The sequence below is a fragment of the Paramisgurnus dabryanus genome, chromosome 13 (genome assembly GCF_030506205.2).
Source record: "Paramisgurnus dabryanus chromosome 13, PD_genome_1.1, whole genome shotgun sequence".
NCBI lineage: Eukaryota > Metazoa > Chordata > Actinopteri > Cypriniformes > Cobitidae > Paramisgurnus > Paramisgurnus dabryanus.
This window is the reverse complement of record NC_133349.1, coordinates 1,924,459-1,946,092: the sequence shown is the minus strand read 5'-3', so window position 1 is coordinate 1,946,092 and position 21,634 is coordinate 1,924,459. Positions and strand designations below refer to the sequence as shown.

At 36.3% G+C, this 21,634-nt stretch overlaps 1 protein-coding gene across 1 annotated transcript in view; it reads left to right on the top strand.

Annotated features, from left to right (window-relative positions):
* Positions 1-11,341, top strand: part of slc9a1a (solute carrier family 9 member A1a) — a 46,185-nt gene extending 34,844 nt beyond the window's left edge. Inside the window, exons 6-12 of the mRNA XM_065298999.2 lie at positions 1,851-1,940; positions 4,316-4,386; positions 8,689-8,865; positions 8,949-9,063; positions 9,159-9,257; positions 9,537-9,609; positions 9,879-11,341. Coding sequence (XP_065155071.1) covers positions 1,851-1,940; positions 4,316-4,386; positions 8,689-8,865; positions 8,949-9,063; positions 9,159-9,257; positions 9,537-9,609; positions 9,879-10,174 — 921 coding nt within the window. The 3' untranslated portion in view covers positions 10,175-11,341. The remainder of the gene's footprint in view (positions 1-1,850; positions 1,941-4,315; positions 4,387-8,688; positions 8,866-8,948; positions 9,064-9,158; positions 9,258-9,536; positions 9,610-9,878) is intronic.
* Positions 11,342-21,634: the final 10,293 nt, after the last annotated feature.

Below are 21,634 nucleotides of genomic sequence, written 5' to 3'. Positions count from 1 at the left end.
GATGGGTGAATGGATAAATAGGTACCTTTAGATAGAAAGAAAGAAAGAGAGGTGGATGTATGGATAGATGCATAAAGAAAGAAAGAAAACGAACCAGATGGATGGATAGATAAATATCTATAGAAAGAGAGGAAAATGAAAAAAGAGATGGATTGATGAATAGATACCTGTAGAAAGAAAGAAGGAAAGAATGAAAGAGATAGATGGATACCTAAATAAGGAGTGAATGGATAGATGGATACCTGAAGAAAGAGAGAAAGAAGAAAGAGTTGGATGGATGATAGATACCGAAAGAAAGAAAGAAAGAAAGAAAGAGGGATGGATGGATAGATACCTGTAGAAAGAAAGAGGGAAAAGCGAAAGAGATGGATGGATAGATGGATACCAAAAAAGTAAGGAAGAAAGAAAAAGAAAGAAAGAAAGTGCTGAATGGATAGATACCGGAAGAAAGAGAGAAAGAAAGAAAGAAAGAAAGAAAGAGATGGATGATGGATACAAAAAAGGAAAGAAAGAGATGGATGGATGGATAGAGACCTGTAGAAAGAAAGAAGGAAAAACAAAAGAGATGGATTGATAGATGGATAGCATAAGAAAGAAAGAGATGAATGCATAGATAGATACTTGAAGAAAGAAAAAAAGATATTGATGGATGATAGATACCTAAAGAAAGAAAGAGATGGATGGATGGATGGATACCTGTAAAAAGAAAAAAACGAAAGAGTAGCAAAGAATGCAAGGGAAAGTAAGAATGAGGGAAAGAAATGATGGATTGATGGATCAATAGATATATAGATCGATTGATTGATGGGTAGTTGCTAGGATTTTGGTAAGTGGTTGCTAGGGTCAACCACCCCAGGGCAACCACTTAGCAACTACCTATCTATCTATCCAGGGTGTTGCAATGTGGTTGCTATGTGGTTGGTTGTGTGTTGCTAAGAGGTTGCTAAGGTACCTGTGGTGGTTACTAGGGTTTGCAATATGGTTGCTAGGATACCCTGGGTGGTTATGATGTTGCTATGCAGTTGCTAGGTGGATGCTGTTTTAAACATTTTAATGTAAATAAATAACTCTCTATATTCTTACTAGTATTGTAAGTTTCATTCATCATCTTAATAATTTTTATTAATTATACATCAGATTATTTTCATTGGTCTGGTATTGCTGTGTTTCATGAGATTATCTTTTTGTGGAGGAAGCCATACACATGCTGCCAAATCTTAGAGTTTCAAAAGCAGAATAATCATTAGTTTACGTCGGGACTGCATCAGCGTCTTAATGTTACCTTCGTAAGCAGCTCATGTGGTTTTAATCTGGAGCTGTATGTGAAGTTTGAGTATTTGGCTCGTTGTGTTTGGGTATAGGTGTGGTTTTTGCTCCCTGCAGGATTGCTGCTCACAGGAATTGGCAGGTGGAGAGGATTTGCTCTGCCAGGGATGACGCTGCATTTGTTATTATCACCTCTTGCAGTGTAGTTCAATCTCTGCCAGCTTCTGACCTTGAGGAAAATCTCACCACGTCATAAAATGGAAATGTAATAGACACTGCATTGCGTCACCTCTGTCCTGTCCTTAATGTTTGCTCAGCACTGTATGAGAAATCACGCTATTGGCCACTGACACACCAAGGACAGGACGGCAGTCACGACACAGCGTTTTTTTAGTAGTCTAATGGTTTGGCTTGATGTAATGTGTATCCATCTGAGATAACCAGCATCCCAAGCAGACATTATTGCTTCAGGAACGCAGTATAGTTTTAAAGAATGAATCTTGAATCGTTTTCATTTCAATATGACTGTTTGTGAGCAGACACATGCTGATTTTTCTCTGTGCTTTGACTCTTTGTTTTTGTAGGGTATGACCATTCGACCACTGGTTGATCTCCTGGCAGTGAAGAAGAAACAGGAGACAAAGCGATCTATCAATGAAGAGATTCACACACAGGTTCAGTTAAATTTTTTTTATCTGGACACCTGGAGATTTGTAGAGTTAACACATTTGTTGTTATACTAAGTTAAGGTCATGAAATTGATTTTTTACAGCCTGCAATCACAATTACTGTAACCTTCATAAAACATTTACAATTATGCATTGTGCAGATACTTTTATCCAAAAAGACTTGCATTAATAGGTATACATTTTAATCATTATGTGTTTTCTGGGTTCGAACCAATGACCTTTTGCACTGTGAACACAATGCTTTTCCACTGTATTAGTTTGAGTTTGTCTGACATCTGTAGCTGTGTTTGAGCGCCATCTAATGGCCGAGCTTTGTTACAGTCTTATTAAGAAATGCAGTTTGATGTTTTAAAAAGGCAGCAAATCATGATTGCATTTATATCTTGTTCATTAAACAAGATATTGGCTTTTTTTAGGGCAAGGTGTTGAATGCTCTTTCATTTGTACTGTAAATCACTTTGGATAAATACATTGATAGATCTACACATTTCTGAGGTAGTTAAAGATTTTTTTTACCCTAGATTCTTATCACTAAAATATAAAGTTATATTATTGAAATGAAAGTATTATAGGTAACACTTTGCAATAAGGTTGTATTTGTTAATATTAGTAAATGCATTAGCTAACATGAAGTAACAACGGGCAATCTAGTTTTCAGCATTTATTAAATGTTAGTTAATGCCAATACAATTATTCATGTTGGTTTGTTTTGTATTATCTAATGTTAACAGTTACAACGTTTGATTTAAAAAAATCTATTAGAAAATGCTGAAATCTTCATGAATTAAGATTGAAAAATGCTTTTGATGTATTTTTCATTGTTAGTTTATGTTAGCTCATGCATTCACTAATGTTAACAAACACAACCTTCAGTCTTTCCACTGGTCATGGAATTTCTGGAATATTATGGAATTTTAAAAGGAATTTCCAGACATTAAAACTCTTTTGACATTAAAAAAATTTTGTTGTTTGCCTTAAATTTTAGTTTGTATTCATCAAAATGTAATCTGCTTGTTAACTTGTGATGTTAGGAATACAATTTCTGGGTCCAATCCTCTGCTGACAACAATTAAAACAGCTTTTTATTGGCATTGTTTAATCATTTCAAACATTTAAAATACATTTTTATAAACTCATGGTGTGCACTACATTATCAAGTCTCACGGGATCCCGGACATAGATCATGGAAATTTGGCTTTTTAGTCAGGAAATTTGCGTTAACACATTATTAACGTTATTTTGACAGCCCTGGTCATCACTAAAATCATGGTAATATTTTGTTGTACTTGGCTGTACAACTCAACATATATTAATCTTATTTAGTAATTTTTACGTTTACTTTTATTTTTTTATTTTTTTTACGTTTTTTTGTATTTGATGCTTTATTGTGTTATTGGGATTCAAACTCATTGTCTTGTCATTGTTAGTACTATGTTGCATGTTGCTTGCTTGTTTATTACAAAGAAAAATATCACAGTATAAAAAATTTATAAAATAAATTGACGTATGATTATAATGATTATTATCCAGTATTAAAACTTCAGAATTCATATGTCCAGGTACTCTGTGGTAATAATGGTTTAGGGTGGGGAAGTGTTGAAAATCATATCACAATACAAAATGTTTGATTTGAGGTTTTCTGAACATATTCTCGACAGGTTTCGTGAGATTTCAGCTTTCATAATCTAACCAAAACCTTTAGTAAAAGAGATCTAGCTAGTGAAGTCGGTATGCGTGGGCTCATCTTGACATGTTGTGGACACAAACAAATACAGAACAGAGCTTTGCTACAGTTTGTGTCCATTATAAGCACTTTTAATAAACTCTTGAGCTTCTTGAAATGTTTTTATATCAACAATGTATGAATAAAGTGCTTAGTAAATGCATGTCTGTAGATGAGAGGGCTGGCTACTGTATTACAATTAAAATGGTATTGAGAAGCACATTTGAATGCTTAAATGTATTATCACTGCTTTTTATTTTAATGTCGACTTCTGCTATGTTTGTCATCCCAGGCCATTAGTTAAAGCTGAACTAGTTTTCTGTTAACTGAATTTTTTAGTTTAGGAAAAGGAGGCCGTTTAGAAGTCAGAGCCTGGAGTCCATCCGCAACACAACTCAAAACAACATTTGCTCACAAATCAAAATGTATTCAATGCCAATTAAACTGATAGTTGCTACGGCAACGTCTATTCGAGTGCTGTACATCTCATCGACGACAAGCAGAAAAATCTTTTTCATTCTCCCTGTCATCCTTCTGTCTGTAGATCAGATAAACTCATTATCGGTGTTTTATTAGTAGATGTTGTAGCTTGTGTTGAACAAATAAAAATACATTTGTGTTGTTTCGGTGTCTTTAGTTTTTGGACCACCTGTTGACGGGCATCGAGGACATCTGTGGACATTATGGACATCATCATTGGAAAGACAAGTAGGTTTGATTAAGATCTGAGTGGTTCATGACTTGTCGAAGTCAAACAATGATTTTCAGCAAACAAGCAATAATTTTGACTTTTAAAATTTTTGATCTTTTTATATAAAATACTGCACTGTTGTCATTGAAAAAATCATACAGACTATTTTTACTGTGTTTATTTGTCCTATGGTTACTGTGCATGTGTTCCACCAAAAAATAACAATGTACATTTTTAAAATGGTATAGAGATGAGAAAATAATTTAAATATAGAGATGAGAAAATAATTTAAATAAACACATTTGCTTTCAGCACTATTCAGCACTATGATGTTTTTAAGAGAGTAAATGTCTGTTCACATCGGACACGGAAGAGGCGGCAAAAACATGCTATTCACGCATAGTTGGACGCTTGAACATTTTATGTTTACTCGCTTCATTCGTCGTTCGAGACATACACGCATAAATTTGGGTAATGGGGGGGACTTCTGCCAGGCCGCCAGATCCAAGCTTTCATCCACTCCTTTCAAAGCAAATGTTCAAATAGGCACTATGTTTACTAATCGACTGCAGATTTGAATATTATACATAGATATTCTCGCTTAAAGGGGACAGAGAATGAAAAACCATTTTTACCTTGTCTTTGTTGAATAATTGTAGTCTACCCACATTCACGAACATACAAAAAGTGCTTGACATGCTAAACATCTCAGTCTCCTAGTAATTCCTCTTTTAGAAATGTCAACCAGAAAACGGCCCAATCTGAAAAACTGATGCTTATGACATCACATGCATCTCACTGCCCCTCCACTTTAAAATAATTGGCTACATTTTTTGTGTGGCAGCAAAGTCAGCCAATCAGTAATGAGATTGCAAGTTAAGCCAGTAGGGGGAGCCAAATAGGTGCAAAACCACTTGTTTAAAATCCCCCACCCTAATAGAGCTATCTGAGAGAGGTTTTTAGGAAACTTCTAAGGCATAACAGACCCAAACAAAAAATGTTTGTCTACATGTCACATCACAGAACAAGGATAAATACCCCGTTCAATCATTCTATGTCACCTTTAAACTAATCTTAAAACTACACTTTGTGTCTCAGTAACATTGAGAAACGGCTGTTCCGTCTATGGAGTTATTAGAACATTGCTTAAATATAGCTCAAATTAAGTAAACTTACCAGTAGGGATGTCCCGATCTGATATTCGGGGATCGGGGGCGATCCGACTTTTTGGCTGGATCGGACATCAGATCGAGAACCGACAACATGACCGATCCAATTCCGATACTGTGCGTTAGCTGTGGTTGTTACTGACAAGCTATTAAGGACAAAGTATAATAAAAGCACCATAATTGTTTATGCACTATATTCAAAGTCTTTTAATACACTCAATAGCTTCTGGTATTCTGAATTCTGGTATCGTAATCTGACCGGAAATGAAAAAGTGGTATCGGGACATCCCTACTTAATAGATTGTTCCACCTCCTCACTCACTTTCTTCCAAACAAGATCCTTTTACTTGCTGTAAAACAGGGAACTACACTAACCTTTTCCACTGGTGGCACTTGCGCTACCAAGTTTTTCAGTTACTTGCGCAAAATATGATTTGGTCGCACATATTTTTTTCAAGTTATATTAAGGCGCTCTGGATAATAATGAACAATAATGAAACTGTTTTGCATACAGAAATGCTTTTTATTTTACTTGCCATCTTTTAAACCACATGCCTTCTTGTTTTCTTAAACGTTGCAGTGTTTCCTACAGATCTGAAATTTACTTGTGGTGGTAGCCGGACATTACCCACTGACAAATAATGGTCTACTATATATGTGACGAAGAACTAATAATGTGTGACACAACACAATACAATACTGATTTATTGAAAATTAATATTAATTTCACATTATATTTCATTAATCTAACCACCCCAAACTTTCTTTGCCATTAACAAAGCTGACACTGTTTGTCAAAGCGCCACGAAAACACTTACTGTTTTTGCACTGATATATGAAGCAATTAGACCCCTTTTATCAAACTCAATATAATACAATACTATGTATAGTATATTAATAGACAGTGCAGGTCTATAGATTATAAATGTGACTGATGTTATGACTGATGTTGTAATGGTAATAATTTCTATTAGATGGGCACTTTTAATGCTTATGTTCTATCTTTCTATTTCTTTCTTGCCGACTAAAAAAGCTTAATCCACTCATTATTTCAGATTTAAAAGTCTACTTGCTGTCCCGATGACAGACTCTACATTGCTTTGCGTTTTTATATCCCGGGTCCAGCTTAAGCTTTGCTCGTTCAGTGCAATATGGGCTTGACATTAGCACTGCTTTTTTGCTACAATCTCTGTGCAAACTTTTTAAATATGGATATGGTTTTAGAAAAGATATGGTTAAGTAATAATAAGATTATTAAAAAAATGTGAGAGAGAAAATGCAGCGCGTGGTCATAACAAGAACCATCGCCATAGAAACCGGAGGCACGCTGAAACTGCACTCGAGCTTTAGCGCGGTAGCGCTCATGGCCGTTTTCCGATCGACTCGGGTTATACACACAATATTAATCAGACTTGGGACCCAAAGTAATTAAACTAGGTCCTAACCGGACCCAACTGACCATTTAAAATATAAACCCGGAACCATACGGTTCCCGCGTCCTCAGTGAAGAAAGACCTCTGCTCAAGTTCAGAAACATGGAAGACACTGAGCTTGCTTTGCATCGCACCAAATTCATTGAGAAACAGAGAGCACGCGAACACACACTCATAGGGAGAGACACGACGTGCTTTCACGCAAAATTAAGCCAACGTGTTGAAGGCTCAAAGCACGCTATAAAACACATTCTTAAAATCCACATTTCTGTTTTAATAAATGCTCATAGTAAATCATAGCATATTGTCTAAAACATTAGGTAGCACATTTGCGACCCATTAAAAATTACGGTCGCAATGGCAGTTCAAAAGGTCGCATATGCGACCATTTTGGTCGCAGTGTAGTTCCCTGCTGTAAAAGTACGAAAATGTCTCGTATAGCGTTGATGATTGTCCTCCATTGTTGTTTTCTATTTCTTCCTGTAATCATGTACTAGAGCAAGCTTCTGATTGGTTAGCGCAGGATGCCCATTCGCATCTTTGCATTGACTTAACATGTAAATAATTCACGCTTGCTGCCTCTTCCGCGTCTGGTGTGAACGCACCATTAGGACTCGTGAGTTGTTTTACATCAGTGGTTCCCAACCTGGGGTCCCTCCCCCCTTAAGGGGGCGCCAGAGTTCACAAAGGGGGATGTAAAGGATTCAGTATGCTTCATCATATCTCAAATAAAGATGCATAAAATGTTTTCCTAATAATTTTATATAAAAATAAATATATTTTTAAATTGTTGAAAATGCTTACAATGCCAATATAACAGAGTTTAAATATTCTTTCACTGTATAGCCCTTACAGTAAAGAAATTACGGAAAATACACGAAAAATGCATTTGGATTTATCCGGGATCGTTTGATTGGTGGTTCATTCACACAAGATCCCGCAAAGCCACATGACTTATATAAAGTCCTGCACTTGGTTTTTTACACAGCGTCTGAAATGTGCTTTTCCGATATTTATCTCTATAAACCACATGTGTGCATTTTTGTTTATGATAAACAGCGCTGTTCTGTTGTGCTGGTGAATGATCTCTGATAGTGACGAGGAGCTCCCTGATCTCTGCTTTAGTCTAGTTTGCAGACATTTCTCATCATAAATGTTGATCTGCGTTTAAATTCCTGTCTCAACTTGTTGCAATGACACAAACGTCCTCACTATGGCACCCCCCTTACGGCATTGTTTCTGCCCTTTTGTTCTGCTTTCCATGAATGTTACTAGGTCCTCTTTACGGAGCGATCCCAGAACATTTACAGGATGTGTTTGTGTTCACACAGAAGCCTCTCTGCCAATTTTAAGGAAAATTTTTGGGACCAAAGTGCTGTTTAAAATAAAAGAGTTTCTGTAAAATAATTATTTTAATTTTCCTTGCTCAATCTTAACATGGTTATCAGTGTAACAGCAAAATCAAAATGAAAGATGGGTAAAGAGTGTTTGGGGTCGTAGCAAGGAAAAAGGTTGAGAATCACGGTTTCACATCATGATCGAGTCGGATGATACATCAATGAACTGTAGCACAGTGAATCCACTCCCGGCTCTTCAGACGTACTGGATTAATTTCAGATAACGTCTCTGCTTCTCTGTCTGAGATGAAGCACCGGGGTTTGTTATCTGTATTTCCAGTGATGGAATCAAAGCTCACCCTTCCCTTCCTTCCTTCCAGGCTGAACCGCTTTAATAAGAAGTATGTGAAGAAGTGTCTGATAGCAGGAGAGCGTTCAAAAGAACCACAGCTCATTGCCTTCTACCACAAGATGGAGATGAAGCAGGCCATCGAGCTGGTGGAGAGCGGCGGAGGATCCAAACTGCCCTCTGCTATGCCATCCACCGTATCCATGCAGTGAGTGCCCACCACCCATCTGTTCTTCACAGTACCTTTAAATATGAGCCTGTGTACATTAAATATTTCACAATGTTTTCCAGAAACATCCAACCCAAGAAGCCGATTGAAGATCGAGCGCTGCCTCAACTCTCAAAGTCCCGCGAGGAGGAGATCAGAAGCATCCTGCGTACCAACCTGCAGAAGACCCGTCAGAGAGTGAGCACGCATCACTTCCTGTTCCGCTTATAAATGATCTTCATTCATTCGCATAAGGGAAACTGATCAATCTCTACTCTTTCATGTGTTTTCAGCTGCAGTCGTATAATCGACACACACTGGTGGGCGATCCGTACGAGGACGGATGGAACGAGATGCTCCTCAAACGCAGAAGGATAAAGGAGATGGGAAAGGTTTGACAGATAAATCAGATGACATTTGGCCGATCTAAAAGTTATCTATAGTTTTAATCTTTCACGTTGTGTCCCTATTTACTTTTTAGCAACTATATGCAGATATAATTTGAAATAAAACCGTGACAGCTCGAACATTGGGGGGGACCACCATTGCTAAAAGCGGCGGGTCCAATGTTTGGCACAGATAAATTGCACATTTGTTCTGAAAGCTGCAATGTAATTGATATTAAATGATTCTTGTTGATTGATTTATATCTTTGGTTTTTGATGTTACAGAGGAATAATTACCTCACCGTTCCAGCTCCGCCCCCTGATTCACCAACCGTTGCTCGGGCACGTTTAGCTTCTGGTAAGCTTTATTGTCTCTGATGTAATTATAAGAACTGTGCTCTCATCTGTAACTGCTTATTGAAATGCATTGAGTGCTTTTATCATTCCTCAATGCTTTTGACCTCAGTGAGGTTAGTGGTTGTTACACAGCACCCCCTAGTGATACATCAGAGTATTGATGAGCAAACAGACCTCTCTCTTATAAAACGATTGTAATTTGTTAATATAGAAGCAAAGAAATGTTTCTCATTTATGTTGTTGTTCATATCTGTTTCCCCTACACCACAGACCCTCACGCCTGGGGCAAACCCATGACCCGCGAGAGCATCCCCGTTATCAAGGTGGACCTGGCATCTCCGCTGTCTCCGGAGTCGGTCAATGTGGTGAATGAGTTGAGTAAGAAGAGCGCTGAGCAGGAGAATGAAGAAGAGGCCGGTCTGATGATGAAACCCCCTTCTCTCGCCAAGATAAAAGACGAGACGGGCAACGGGGATGACAAAGAACCACAGCAGCGTCTCCAGCGGTGTCTGAGCGACCCGGGGCCCTGCCCTGAGGAAGAGGAGGACGAACCCTTCCTCCCTTAATCCAGCAGCTCATCATTGTTATTATTGGAGGATAAGGGGGCTCTATTAGATGGAGAGCATCTTTAAATCAAACTACGACAGGACGACTTTTAGCAGGAAGCCAAAATGAGAACTTCAGGAAGAGAAATGAGATGAACCAAAATAAAGAAATTAAAGGAAGCGATCAAAACAAGCCATTTATAGTTTATTGCATCTTTTTCTTTTTGATCATTACACCGTGTCGTAACCAGAAGCAGCACGGCGATGATTAAACCACACAGATTAAAGTTAAGAGCTTTAGGAAACCCCTGCTGACACCTGAAAATCTCCAGCGGTTTGTTTGTCTTCTGTATGGGCTTGAATGCTTTTTTTGTTCCTGTATGTATGCAGTGTTAAATGAATGAATATACCTGTGAGCACAGCCATAATACACATGTGTGCAAAATGCTTTTAAAAATTTAAATAAATGTCATTAAATGTGAAAAGTCAGACAGCCGGGCATGTTTTATCTCTGCTTTTTCTGGTCTTCATGTCCGGTTAAATTAATTCCTGACTTGGGTGTAATCGTGTTGCATCGCTCCTGGTTAAGACACGGTGTAGATAAATGTTGCTTTCCCTGTGTTTCCTCTGATGAATGAGGGGATGAGATCTATGCATTACCAAAGGATTGGCACTGTTTAGTTTCGCACTATATTCAGGTGAAATCTTTTTAAATCATCAATGCCTTCATGAGTTTTTTTTGTGTGTGTGTGTGTGTGTTTGCACACATGAATTGCCTTACTTTTCTTTGTGAATCTCATGGTTTCTGTTTGATCTCGATGGATTTTACACTTCAGGAGCAATATGAAAGCGGACACATTATTGCCTTTGTATATTTATCAGTCCGACGGGGCACATTAAGAGAGTTTGTTTGACACGTGCAAGACCATTATGGTGATGTATCTTAACAACTGAACTGTTTTGTGTTCGCTCATACTTTATGTAATATCAAAGATTATTTGTTAATTATTCTGCTTTCCCTTTAAATGCACTTGGGCGCACGCTGAAATGATCTGGACCATCTTTAAAGGACCGGTTTACTAAACAAAAAAAAAATCTGTTACTATTTACTCAATGTCATGTAGTTTCAAAGCTGTTTGCTTGAATTTTTTGTGCGTTTTTTTTTTTTTTTGTTTTTTTTTTTTTTTTTTTTTTTTAGAAATATGGCCGCTGGCAATGCCAAGATTACAGGTTTGATTTCCAGGGAGCACAAACATTAAATCTAAAGAAACAGAAATGTTTGAGTTTAAAATTCCACAAGGGCGAGAAAGTTTATTTTTGGGTGAACCTGTTTTTAAGACATGCAATTTGAGGCTTTAACAATCCTCTGAAACTAGCGAAGCAGTTTAAGGGTTAGATATGTAGACTCACATTGCATGACCCCTTAAAGTTTAAATGTTTTGAACGTCACTGGAGGACATGAAGTAATGGTATACGCTTTGTATCATCTAAAAATCATCCCTAAAACTTTGTGCACCAAGAGTAAACCTACACTGTCCTCTGATAGGAGAGGAGATTCAGACATTAAAGTGCATTGCATATTTTAAACTAAACTAACAAAGTGATGTACCATAATATATTTTGCATGCACAGAGAGTATAGGATAGTCTTATTTTATTGTGAGCCGTGTTAAAAAAGATCTATATATATATTTTACAAGTGAACGCTAAAAATGATTGATGTCTATAATGTGCTTTTAAGTATTACAACGCTAACACAACAATTATTTTCCCAATATCTGTGCTTTTTTGTCTGTTGCCTTTCTCTGTAAAGACCTTCTGAAAAGTGCTTTTTTTAAACTGAACAGGTCACCATGTGTTTGATTTAGAGACTGTACCTCAATTAGATTTGGTTCGATGCTAATGGCAGATAAATTAGATAACATTCGGTTGGTCTAAAAGTTATCTGCAGTTTAAATTCTCCACATTGTGTCCCTATTTACTTTTTTTTGCAACTAATTTTATTTTTTAGTATATACTTTGAGATAAAACCTTTAAATTTCAACAATTGTGTGTGCATTTGAATTGTTTTAATTTTTGCTTTTGGGGAATCTCAGCCAATACTGTAGGAGCATTGTGACTGAGTTGGTGTTTTTTTAGGATGAGCCGTGTCTCTCTTCAGGTGGTTGCAGGGCATTTTTTTAACCCCTTTATGTTTTTGTTTCACTGTCATGGTGCCGATACCGCACGATGATGTCAGGTTATGATGTAGAGCAGACGTCAGTATTCACAGTGATGATGTTTATTCTCAGAAGACGACTTTATATTTAAACTTCTTTTCTTCTTGAAATGGAGCTGCGTACCAATATAATATACGGATACCAAAAAAAAGATATTTGGAGAAAATGGAGCGATTTAGCAGCCAAGATTAAATCTACTAACATTAAAACATTATGGGGCGGTTTTCCAGACAGGGCCTAAGCCTAGTCCCAGACTAACTTAAATGTTAGTGTTGTCTTGACCGAAAACAATTTGCTCTGTCTTATCTTAAAATATATCAGTGCGAGTGTTGTGTCTGAAGATGCACACCAGTAATGTTTATTTATAAATTATGCTTTTAAAATGACTTAAATATCCTAATTTAACTACGACCTAGTCCTGGCTTAAGCTAATCCCTGTCCGGGGAAACCACCCCAAAGAGTGGAGAGACCACTGAAATAAACCAAATGCTCATGGTTGGGGTGTGTATAATATATTTTTAACATCAGTAGGTGTGGTAGCAGGTGCAGATCAGCGTCGGTCTGCCTTCAGGCCGTTTCTGCCGTTTGTTTTGAATGCGGATATTCTGACTATTCAATGTTGTGGTTGTTTTTAGTTTCAGCGCTTCTGCTCATTTTTTATTTTTTTATTATTCAAAGGACGGCTGATTTTATGTTAGCAGTTTTTTTTTGTTGAAATCTTTCTAATCATATTCATCATATTGTTGCCTCTCTATCTGTGAGGTGCTTTGTTAAACATTATCATTTATGCTTGTTATGCAATTCATAATAGTTTTTATTATTCAATTTGCCTTGTTTTGTATTCTGTTGCCTTTTGAATTTGTTAAGTTTTTACAAATGGACAACTCTTTTTTTATTTAATGTGTTTGCTGTAACCTGAAACTGCTGTGTGTAATCTTACAGATGTGTGTGTTTATCTCTGACCGGCCGCTGCAGGTGTTCAATGCTGTTTGTGATTATAAAAGCTTCTTTGCTGTTCTGGGTGCTTTATATTTCTCTGTGCTCTTTATTTACATGTCATATGGCTGCTTATCATTTTGCAAAATATCTGAGGATGCTTGTCAATCTTGCAATTCATTGCCTGAGCTCTGTGTTCGTCTTATTTGTGGTGTTTTTTGTAGAGAAAAAATGCCTTTTTTCAAATGAGTGTTTACTGAAGTTGATACACTGCATTGCTTTCGCATTCTGGAAGGCAAAACGGCAAATAATGATTTAATCCTTAACTTCGTCTTTAGGGGCGGATTCCCAGACTAAAGTGCATGTTTGAGTTTTTCTATCAGTAATGTTTTTTGTATACACTACTTAGATGTCCTAAAATAACTAAGGCATATCCTGGATTAATCTAAACCCTGTCTGGGAAACCCCTTCCAGTTTATTCCTGCAATGTAAAAAAAATGCAGCACGAAGTTAAAACAACTTCATTTTAATCCAGGTCCATTCAACTTACAATTTTGGCTTAAAACAAGTTGACATTACTTATAAATTCAAGTTGAAATTGTTGATCTTAATGTGTTGATTTGACAAAAATGCTGCAAATGTTTTACAATGTGGGTTGATGATGGACTGTTTTATTGGTTGTTGAAGTGAATTTAAAGGAGGTGTATCATTTCTGTGCAACTAGCTGCACCAAAAGGATTACAAATAAAAAAGACCATTTAATCAAGACCAAATTTTATCAAGTTTAAGTGACAAAGCTTTGCCTGAAAATTGAAAAGTTAGCCCTGAAGTTAGATTATATTGTTTATAGATATGGAAATGTGTTAATTTTGGTGTTTGGAGTGTGAAATTCAGACAAGAGATAAATGAAGAGGTTGCACAATAAGAAGATGATTGCTCTGTCAAGTCAGGCATTGTGTTTGTTGCCATTAATGACACACTTTACTTAAAAATCTCTAAATCGCCTTTCTTTATAAAAACTGTTCATGAATTATGTTCAGTCGTGAAATCCCAAGGACACCCAATACAAAAGTAAAGAAAAAGCTGAACAGTTTTAGTTCAAGTGCAACATGCTTATTTTCCTCATATTCCCTTAGACCTTGAATCTTCTCGTGTGTCATCTCGTCTCTCTTCTCCTTATTCAATTAAGAGACAAACGCACTTTATCATAAACCGAACCTTTAATATATGACCATAGCAATAACTAAATCCATTCCACGTGAAGATTTACTGTGATACACTCGGATGAGGAGAGATGTTTACCTGATATAGCAGGTTTACATATATCTGTATTTTAGGTTAGGGGTCGTTGTGTCTGAGGTTACTGATGTGGTTGACGAGGACTTTAACCTGTTTGTCTAAATGTTATTAATCTATTGTTGAGTCATTCATTGTCAGTTGATAATGTGCTTCTGAATTCTCAGTCAAATATTTATTTTATATACAATCTAAATTAAATATATATGGAAATGTAAGATTATATTGGAGAATGTGGCACTTCACTGTTTTGTTAAATGGCCTGTACTGTAGCTTCAGCACTTCTTTGCGTCCTGAGAACTAACAAACAGTTTTTGTCATGGAAGATAAGTGAATAAAGTTCATTTGATAAAAGAATGACTTTGTTTCTTTTAATTCATTTGATTGTAGGTTGATGACACGTGAGATTTAAACCAACGCTGAGAGCTGATGTTTTAACAGTCTATGTGAGGAAGGTGATCATTTGTGCATTTTATATCTCAAAAATAAGGTGTAAAATAGACACAATCATAGGTGTCATTTACACTGGGGACGCTGGGGACATGTCCCCACCACTTTTTGAAAGCATTTGGTTAAAATGTTAAAAATAAAGCAATACCTATGCGACATACACTACAAAAAGACTTTCCTACTTTTTCTACTTTTGTATTGTTTTTAGTAGAAATATCTAAAAATTCTTAAATTAAGATGCTTTCTCTTGATGTGCAAAATGACCTAAGAAAATAAGTCTAGTTTTTAGACCAAACATACAATTTAAGTGAATTTGTGATTAAAACAAGCAAAAATGTCTGCCATGGGGTGAGAAAAAAATCTTAAAATAAGATTATTTTTTTCTTAAAAACTTGATTTCTCACCCCATTGGCAGATAATGTGGCTTGCTTTACACTTCAAAAAAAGATTTTTAAGAAAAAAAAAATCTTAGTATTCTTAGTATCTTAAATTAAGATGCTTTTTCTTGATGAGCAAAACGACCCAAGAAAATAAATCTAGTTTTTAGACCAAAAATATGAAATTTAAGTGATTTTGTGCATATAACAAGCCAAAAAAATCTTGAACCTTTTTCTAAAAAAAACACTAAATTCAAGAAAATTCAAAAATTTGCTTACCCTATTGGCAGATTTTTTTGTTTATGCACAAGATCACTTAAATTTGATATTTTTGGTCTAAAAACTAGACTTAATTTCTTGGGTCGTTTTGCTCATTAAGAAAAAGCATCTTAATTTAAGAATTTTTATGTATTTTTACTGAAAACAAGACAAAAATAAGAAGAATTTTTTTTCTTGAAAATCATTTTTTGCAGTGTATGTCTGGTTTTGTGGTCCAGGGTCACATAAGTTGTGTTGTGTGCTTATAGTGTGTTTTTGCCCATTTTTTTATGCGTCATTATTCAATATTTTCCCGTCCTGCTGTAATGTTTTTTCATCTGATCTTTTGTCCCCACCACTTTTCAACACAAACTGACGCCCCTGGACACTATAGGGTGGTTTTCCCAGATGGGGCTTATAAGTGTACTCTCAGGAAAAAATGAATATATAATCTCTTAAGAAATGAAGTCATTTTTCACATCATCTGTCTAAAGCCCATAAGATCGACAATTTTTTGAGTTGTGCTGCAAAGGTTGGAGATTATGTGACATGATCTCATGGAAAGTTGTGTTATAGTCACGAAAATTTTATTAATTTATTTATTCATGTCCGTGGCACGAAATTCAGCTTTTGTTGTGTCACTTGCACAAATTTCTATAAATAGTTTTTCGTGTCTGTGGCACACAAAACTTTCATTTTTGTGTCACTTTATGTATTGTTTTCTCATTTATTTCCCTATTTTCAAAGCATCCCAGCTGAAAATAATTCTATTAAAAATATACTTTAAAAAAAGGGTACTAAGTATATTTACATTTTGTACTATTTTGGTCAAATCCAAGTGTTTTTAATTATGTATAAACTTCAACTTAACATCTATTTGACTACACTTCAAGTGTAAATAGTATACTAAAATGGAACAACTTTTTTTAAACTTCAAGTGCACTAAAATACACTCCTGAAAATCAAGATTCATGAGTAATTAAGCACACGTACAGTACAATTGCATTGTATCGCCATTTTAATGGAAGTACACTTAAAAAGGCATTATAGTTTTGTTTAAGTACATTTTGTGCATACATTAAAAGTTTTAAAACGTACATATTAAATACTCTTTAAATAAAGCACAACAAGTAGAAGCATACTTAAATCATAACTCTAATACACTAAAGTATACTACTTTTTTACCTGGGATTGTTGCTTGGGGTTGGGGTTAGAGTTGGGGTTTGGGTTAGGATGTACTTTGATGTATTGGTTTCTACATGTTTTTCGTCCGCTTTTAAAACTATACTCGCCTGGGGTTGGGGTTAGAGTTGGGGTTTGGGTTAGGATGTCTAAAAATGTAACAGAAAGTGATTCTAACCCCAAGCGACAATGGTAAGAAAATAGGAAAAAACAATGAGAAAACAACACACAAAATGAAACGAAAAGCTATTTATAGAAAGTGAAACAAAAAAGACATTAAAAATGCTGAATTTCGTGCCATGGACACAAATAAATGAATCAAATTTCCGTGTGCTCAGTCGGTTTAATTAAGATTCAATTACTCAGTTTGGGCGAGCTAGTTTAAGATCAACTATACACACATGGGGCAGTTTGCCAGACAGGTTTTAGATTAAACCAGGATTAGGCCTTAGTGATATTAGGACAAAAAACATTACTGGTTTTGAGACAAAACAATGGCACTGATATATTTTAAGATCTGTCAGTGCAAGCGGTTTTCAGCTAAGACGTCTCAAACAAGCATTTTAGTCTTGGACTAGACTTAAGCCTTGTCCAGGAAACTGCACCATAATGTTAGAAAAATATTTTCTTGTCCTTTTTGTAACAGGGTTGAAAGGTTTAGCTTGGCAGTCAACAATCACATACTGTAACATACTAAACATATATGTTAGGTTGGATATTATATAGAAAAAATAAATTCCAGTCCTTGATCATGATTGGTCAATGGCCACCGCACCCTATTGATTCTGTGCATCAATACGCAGCACCCTTAAAGGGGCAGTCACACTACACTTTTCATTTCATTGACTTCCGTTCATATGCTATTTCGCTGTGTACCAAAGTTCTGGTGAACCCTAACCTGTGAAGTCGTATCATGTAGAGTCATGTAGAAAACTAACACACCACGGTGTGACCTTTCTCTCTAATGAAAAGCAAAGATGTGAGAAGTACCCCCGCCTATATGCACACACGTCTGAAAAAATATTTGCATGCTCAAAGTCTTTGAACGCCCCTTTAGAAATGACACCGCCCTTTTAAAAACATATGTGAAACATTCTGTTACCATTCACAGTCAGTCAGGCACTATTTTTTCCAGCGAAAGGAAGACCTTTAATTATTTTACTTCTTGAAAGTTGCATTGATACATATTATTTTTTATTGCTTTAATACTTATGTATTGTCTGGTAATCGTTTTAAATAAGAAATAAGGTACTGAAGGTTAGTGCTGTATCGTGAATAAGTGGCATCGATCATGTCACACCTAACAACACCCTTCACCCTTCAACACCCTTATTGCTTACTAATACAACATTAAAACTACAGAAAATGTGGTATTTGTGCCTATAATAGGATAAAGATTTAAATAAATAGATACAGAATTTTGAATGTTATTAATAGAAATAAATGAAGTGTCAAATATAATGTTTGTAACCAAAGGCCCCATTGACTTCTATGATAGGAATACTATGGGGATTTGATTTGTTTGGTTACAATACTTTAATATTTACTTTGTTCAAATATGTGTAATCTCTATATTTTACAATAACTTTTTGGATAAAGGACTGTAGACACTTAGGTTAGAAGCTGTCAGACTGAAACCGCTGTCTGTTTTTTAACATTCAGACCCCTGGTGTTTTTGTTTTTTTAGCAACACCAGACTGCACTTCAAAGGTTTACCCAAGTAACGTGGCTTTGGACCGCACAGCAGCAGTGTTAACCACATTAGTTTGCATTTATTTCTGTTTTGGTGTCTGTGACTCATTGTTTTGTCAGTTTGTCTGCTGACGTGAACCAAAGCTGTGAAGCTCAATACGGCTGGGTGAGAATAGTGTGCATCAACATCTGCTTATTTTCCCCTTTAGTTTTTTATTGAATGTTGAGATAAATATTTCAGTATAGTATTTAGATCCCATTGCAGATATTTCATCAGCCGTTAAATGACAGAACTGGTACAGCTGGGCCCAGAGGCCTAAAATGTTATGCTTTCGAGAATTTGGCATAGACATATTTATGTTAAAGTGTATTATATATATATATATATATATATATACACTCACCTAAAGGATTATTAGGAACACCATAATAATACTGTTTTGGCCCTTTCACCTTCAAAACTGCCTTAATTCTACGTGCCATTGATTCAACAAGGTGCTGAAAGCTTATATTGATAGGATAGCATCTTGCAGTTGATGGAGATTTGTGATATGCACATCCAGGGCACGAAGATCTGGTGACTGTGGGGGCCATTTTAGTACAGTGAACTCATTGTCATGTTCAAGAAACCAATTTGAAATGATTCGAGCTTTGTGACATGATGCATTATCCTGCTGGAAGTAGCCATCAGAAGATGGGTACATGGTGGTCATAAAGGGATGGACATGGTCAGAAACAATGCTCAGGTAGGCTGTGGCATTTAAACGATGCCCAATTGGCACTAAGGGGCCAAAAGTGTGCCAAGAAAACATCCAACACCATTACACCACCACCACCAGCCTGCACAGTGGTAACAAGGCATGATGGATCCATGTTCTCATTCTGTTTACGCCAAATTCTGACTCTACCATCTGAATGTCTCAACAGAAATCCAGACTCATCAGACCAGGCAACATTTTTCCAGTCTTCAACTGTCCAATTTTGGTGAGCTTGTGCAAATTGTAGCCTCTTTTTCCTATTTGAAGTGGAGATGAGTGGTACCCGGTGGGGTTTTCTGCTGTTGTAGCCCATCCGCCTCAAGGTTGTGCGTGTTGTGGCTTCACAAATGCTTTGCTGCATACCTCGGTTGTAACGAGTGGTTATTTCAGTCAAAGTTGCTCTTCTATCAGCTTGAATCAGTCGGCCCATTCTCCTCTGACCTTTAGCATCAACAAGGCATTTTCGGCCACAGGACTGCCGCATACTGGATGTTTTTCCCTTTTCACACCATTATTTGTAAACCTTAGAAATAGTTGTGCGTGAAAATCTCAGTAACTGAGCAGATTGTGAAATACTCAGACCGGCCCATCTGGCACCAACAACCATACCACGCTCAAAATTGCTTAAATCACCTTTCTTTCCCATTCTGACATTCAGTTTGGAGTTCATGAGATTGTCTTGACCAGGACCACACCCCTAAATGCATTGAAGCAACTGCCATGTGATTGGTTGATTCGATAATTGCATTAATGAGAAATTGAACCGGTGTTCCTAATAATCCTTTAGGTGAGTGTATATACATATATACAGCATTGATGTTAATTTATATGGGAAAAAATTGACAAAATAACTTTTAAAGTGAAGTTTATAACAATGAAGAGTAAACAGTTTAGCTTGTGCCGTAAAATATGAGCAGTTTGTATTTGGTTTCCTCTCACTCTCTAAAATATTTTAATGTTAAAATCAAACATCCGTCATTTAAATTTTGCTGAGTAAAAACTCCTCTGTTTTCTAAAGCACTGTTGCTATAAACTGACCCTTCCTCTCTTCATCTAAATTAAAGATTGTGTGCAGGGAGCAAGCGTCCGTCTCCCATTAGATTTGCCTTTAAATATCCGTCCCGTGGGATCTGACCAATCAACAGTGAATGAAAATTTTCTGCTGCCGGTTGCAGTCTGCTTCACTTTCTCTCGACTGTCGTTAAACTTCTCTTTAACTAACAACTTTTCTGCTGTGCTCGGTTCTTTGTTTTCCCCTAATGACCAACAACAACATTAATCAGGCCATTTGTCTTGTTTTGTTTCAGGAAAACTGTTCTCTGTCTTGGTCCCGTTTGATTTGAAAATCTCTAAAGCTTCTCCATTGATCGCTGCCTAGATTTGGTGTTGCTGATTTGTTTTAAAATTGTGAGTCGTTCTGCTTGTTTAAACCAAATTAAATCTAAACAAACTGCCAGCAGAGTTTTCATTTGTGTGCTTCTCTCACAGCAATGCAGTGAATCATTCATCAGACCACTGAAAGCAAAAATCATGAAATAATTGACTGTTTTAAACACAATATAAAAAACAACTCAACAAAATTTAAATCTACTAGTTTACTACACTATGCGGTGGTCTCACGGGCAGGGCTTATATATAGTCCTGACTAAAATGCAGGTTTGAGCTCCTTTAATTTTAATTTCAAAACACCTTGTATTGAAATATTTTAACATATATCAGTGCCGTTGTTTTGACTTAAGATGCACAGCAGTATAGTTTTTGTAAGGTTTAACTACTTAAATATCCTCATATAACTAAGGCCTAGTCCTGGATTAATCTAAGCCCTGTCCGGGAAACCACCCCTATGCCCTGGTTTCACAGACGAGGCTTAAGGCTAGTCCTAGACTGAAACACATGTTTGAGCTATAATAACTGAAAATAACTTATAGATCTGATGGATCTTAAAATATACCAGCGCCAATGATTTGTATCAAGATACGTATCAGTAATGATTTTGTCTAAGTCATGTTTATTAAAGATGCTTAAACATCTTAATTCAACCAAGGTCTAGTCCTGGCTTTAGCTAATACTATGCTGGGTTGTTTCAAACCATGGTTGGTTCTCAAAACGTTCCCCTAACATTAAGGTTTCCAAAAAATAACCATCAGAGAACGTTATGTATAAGGGTTATGTATAAGTTATTTTTAGGTTATTTAAAATAACCACCCTGCAACGTTATGGGAATGTTATTTTATGGTTACAAAAGAATGTTCCCAAATCATTTGGTTCACCCAAAAAATAACATTAGGAAAACGTTCTGTGTTTGTTGGGTCAA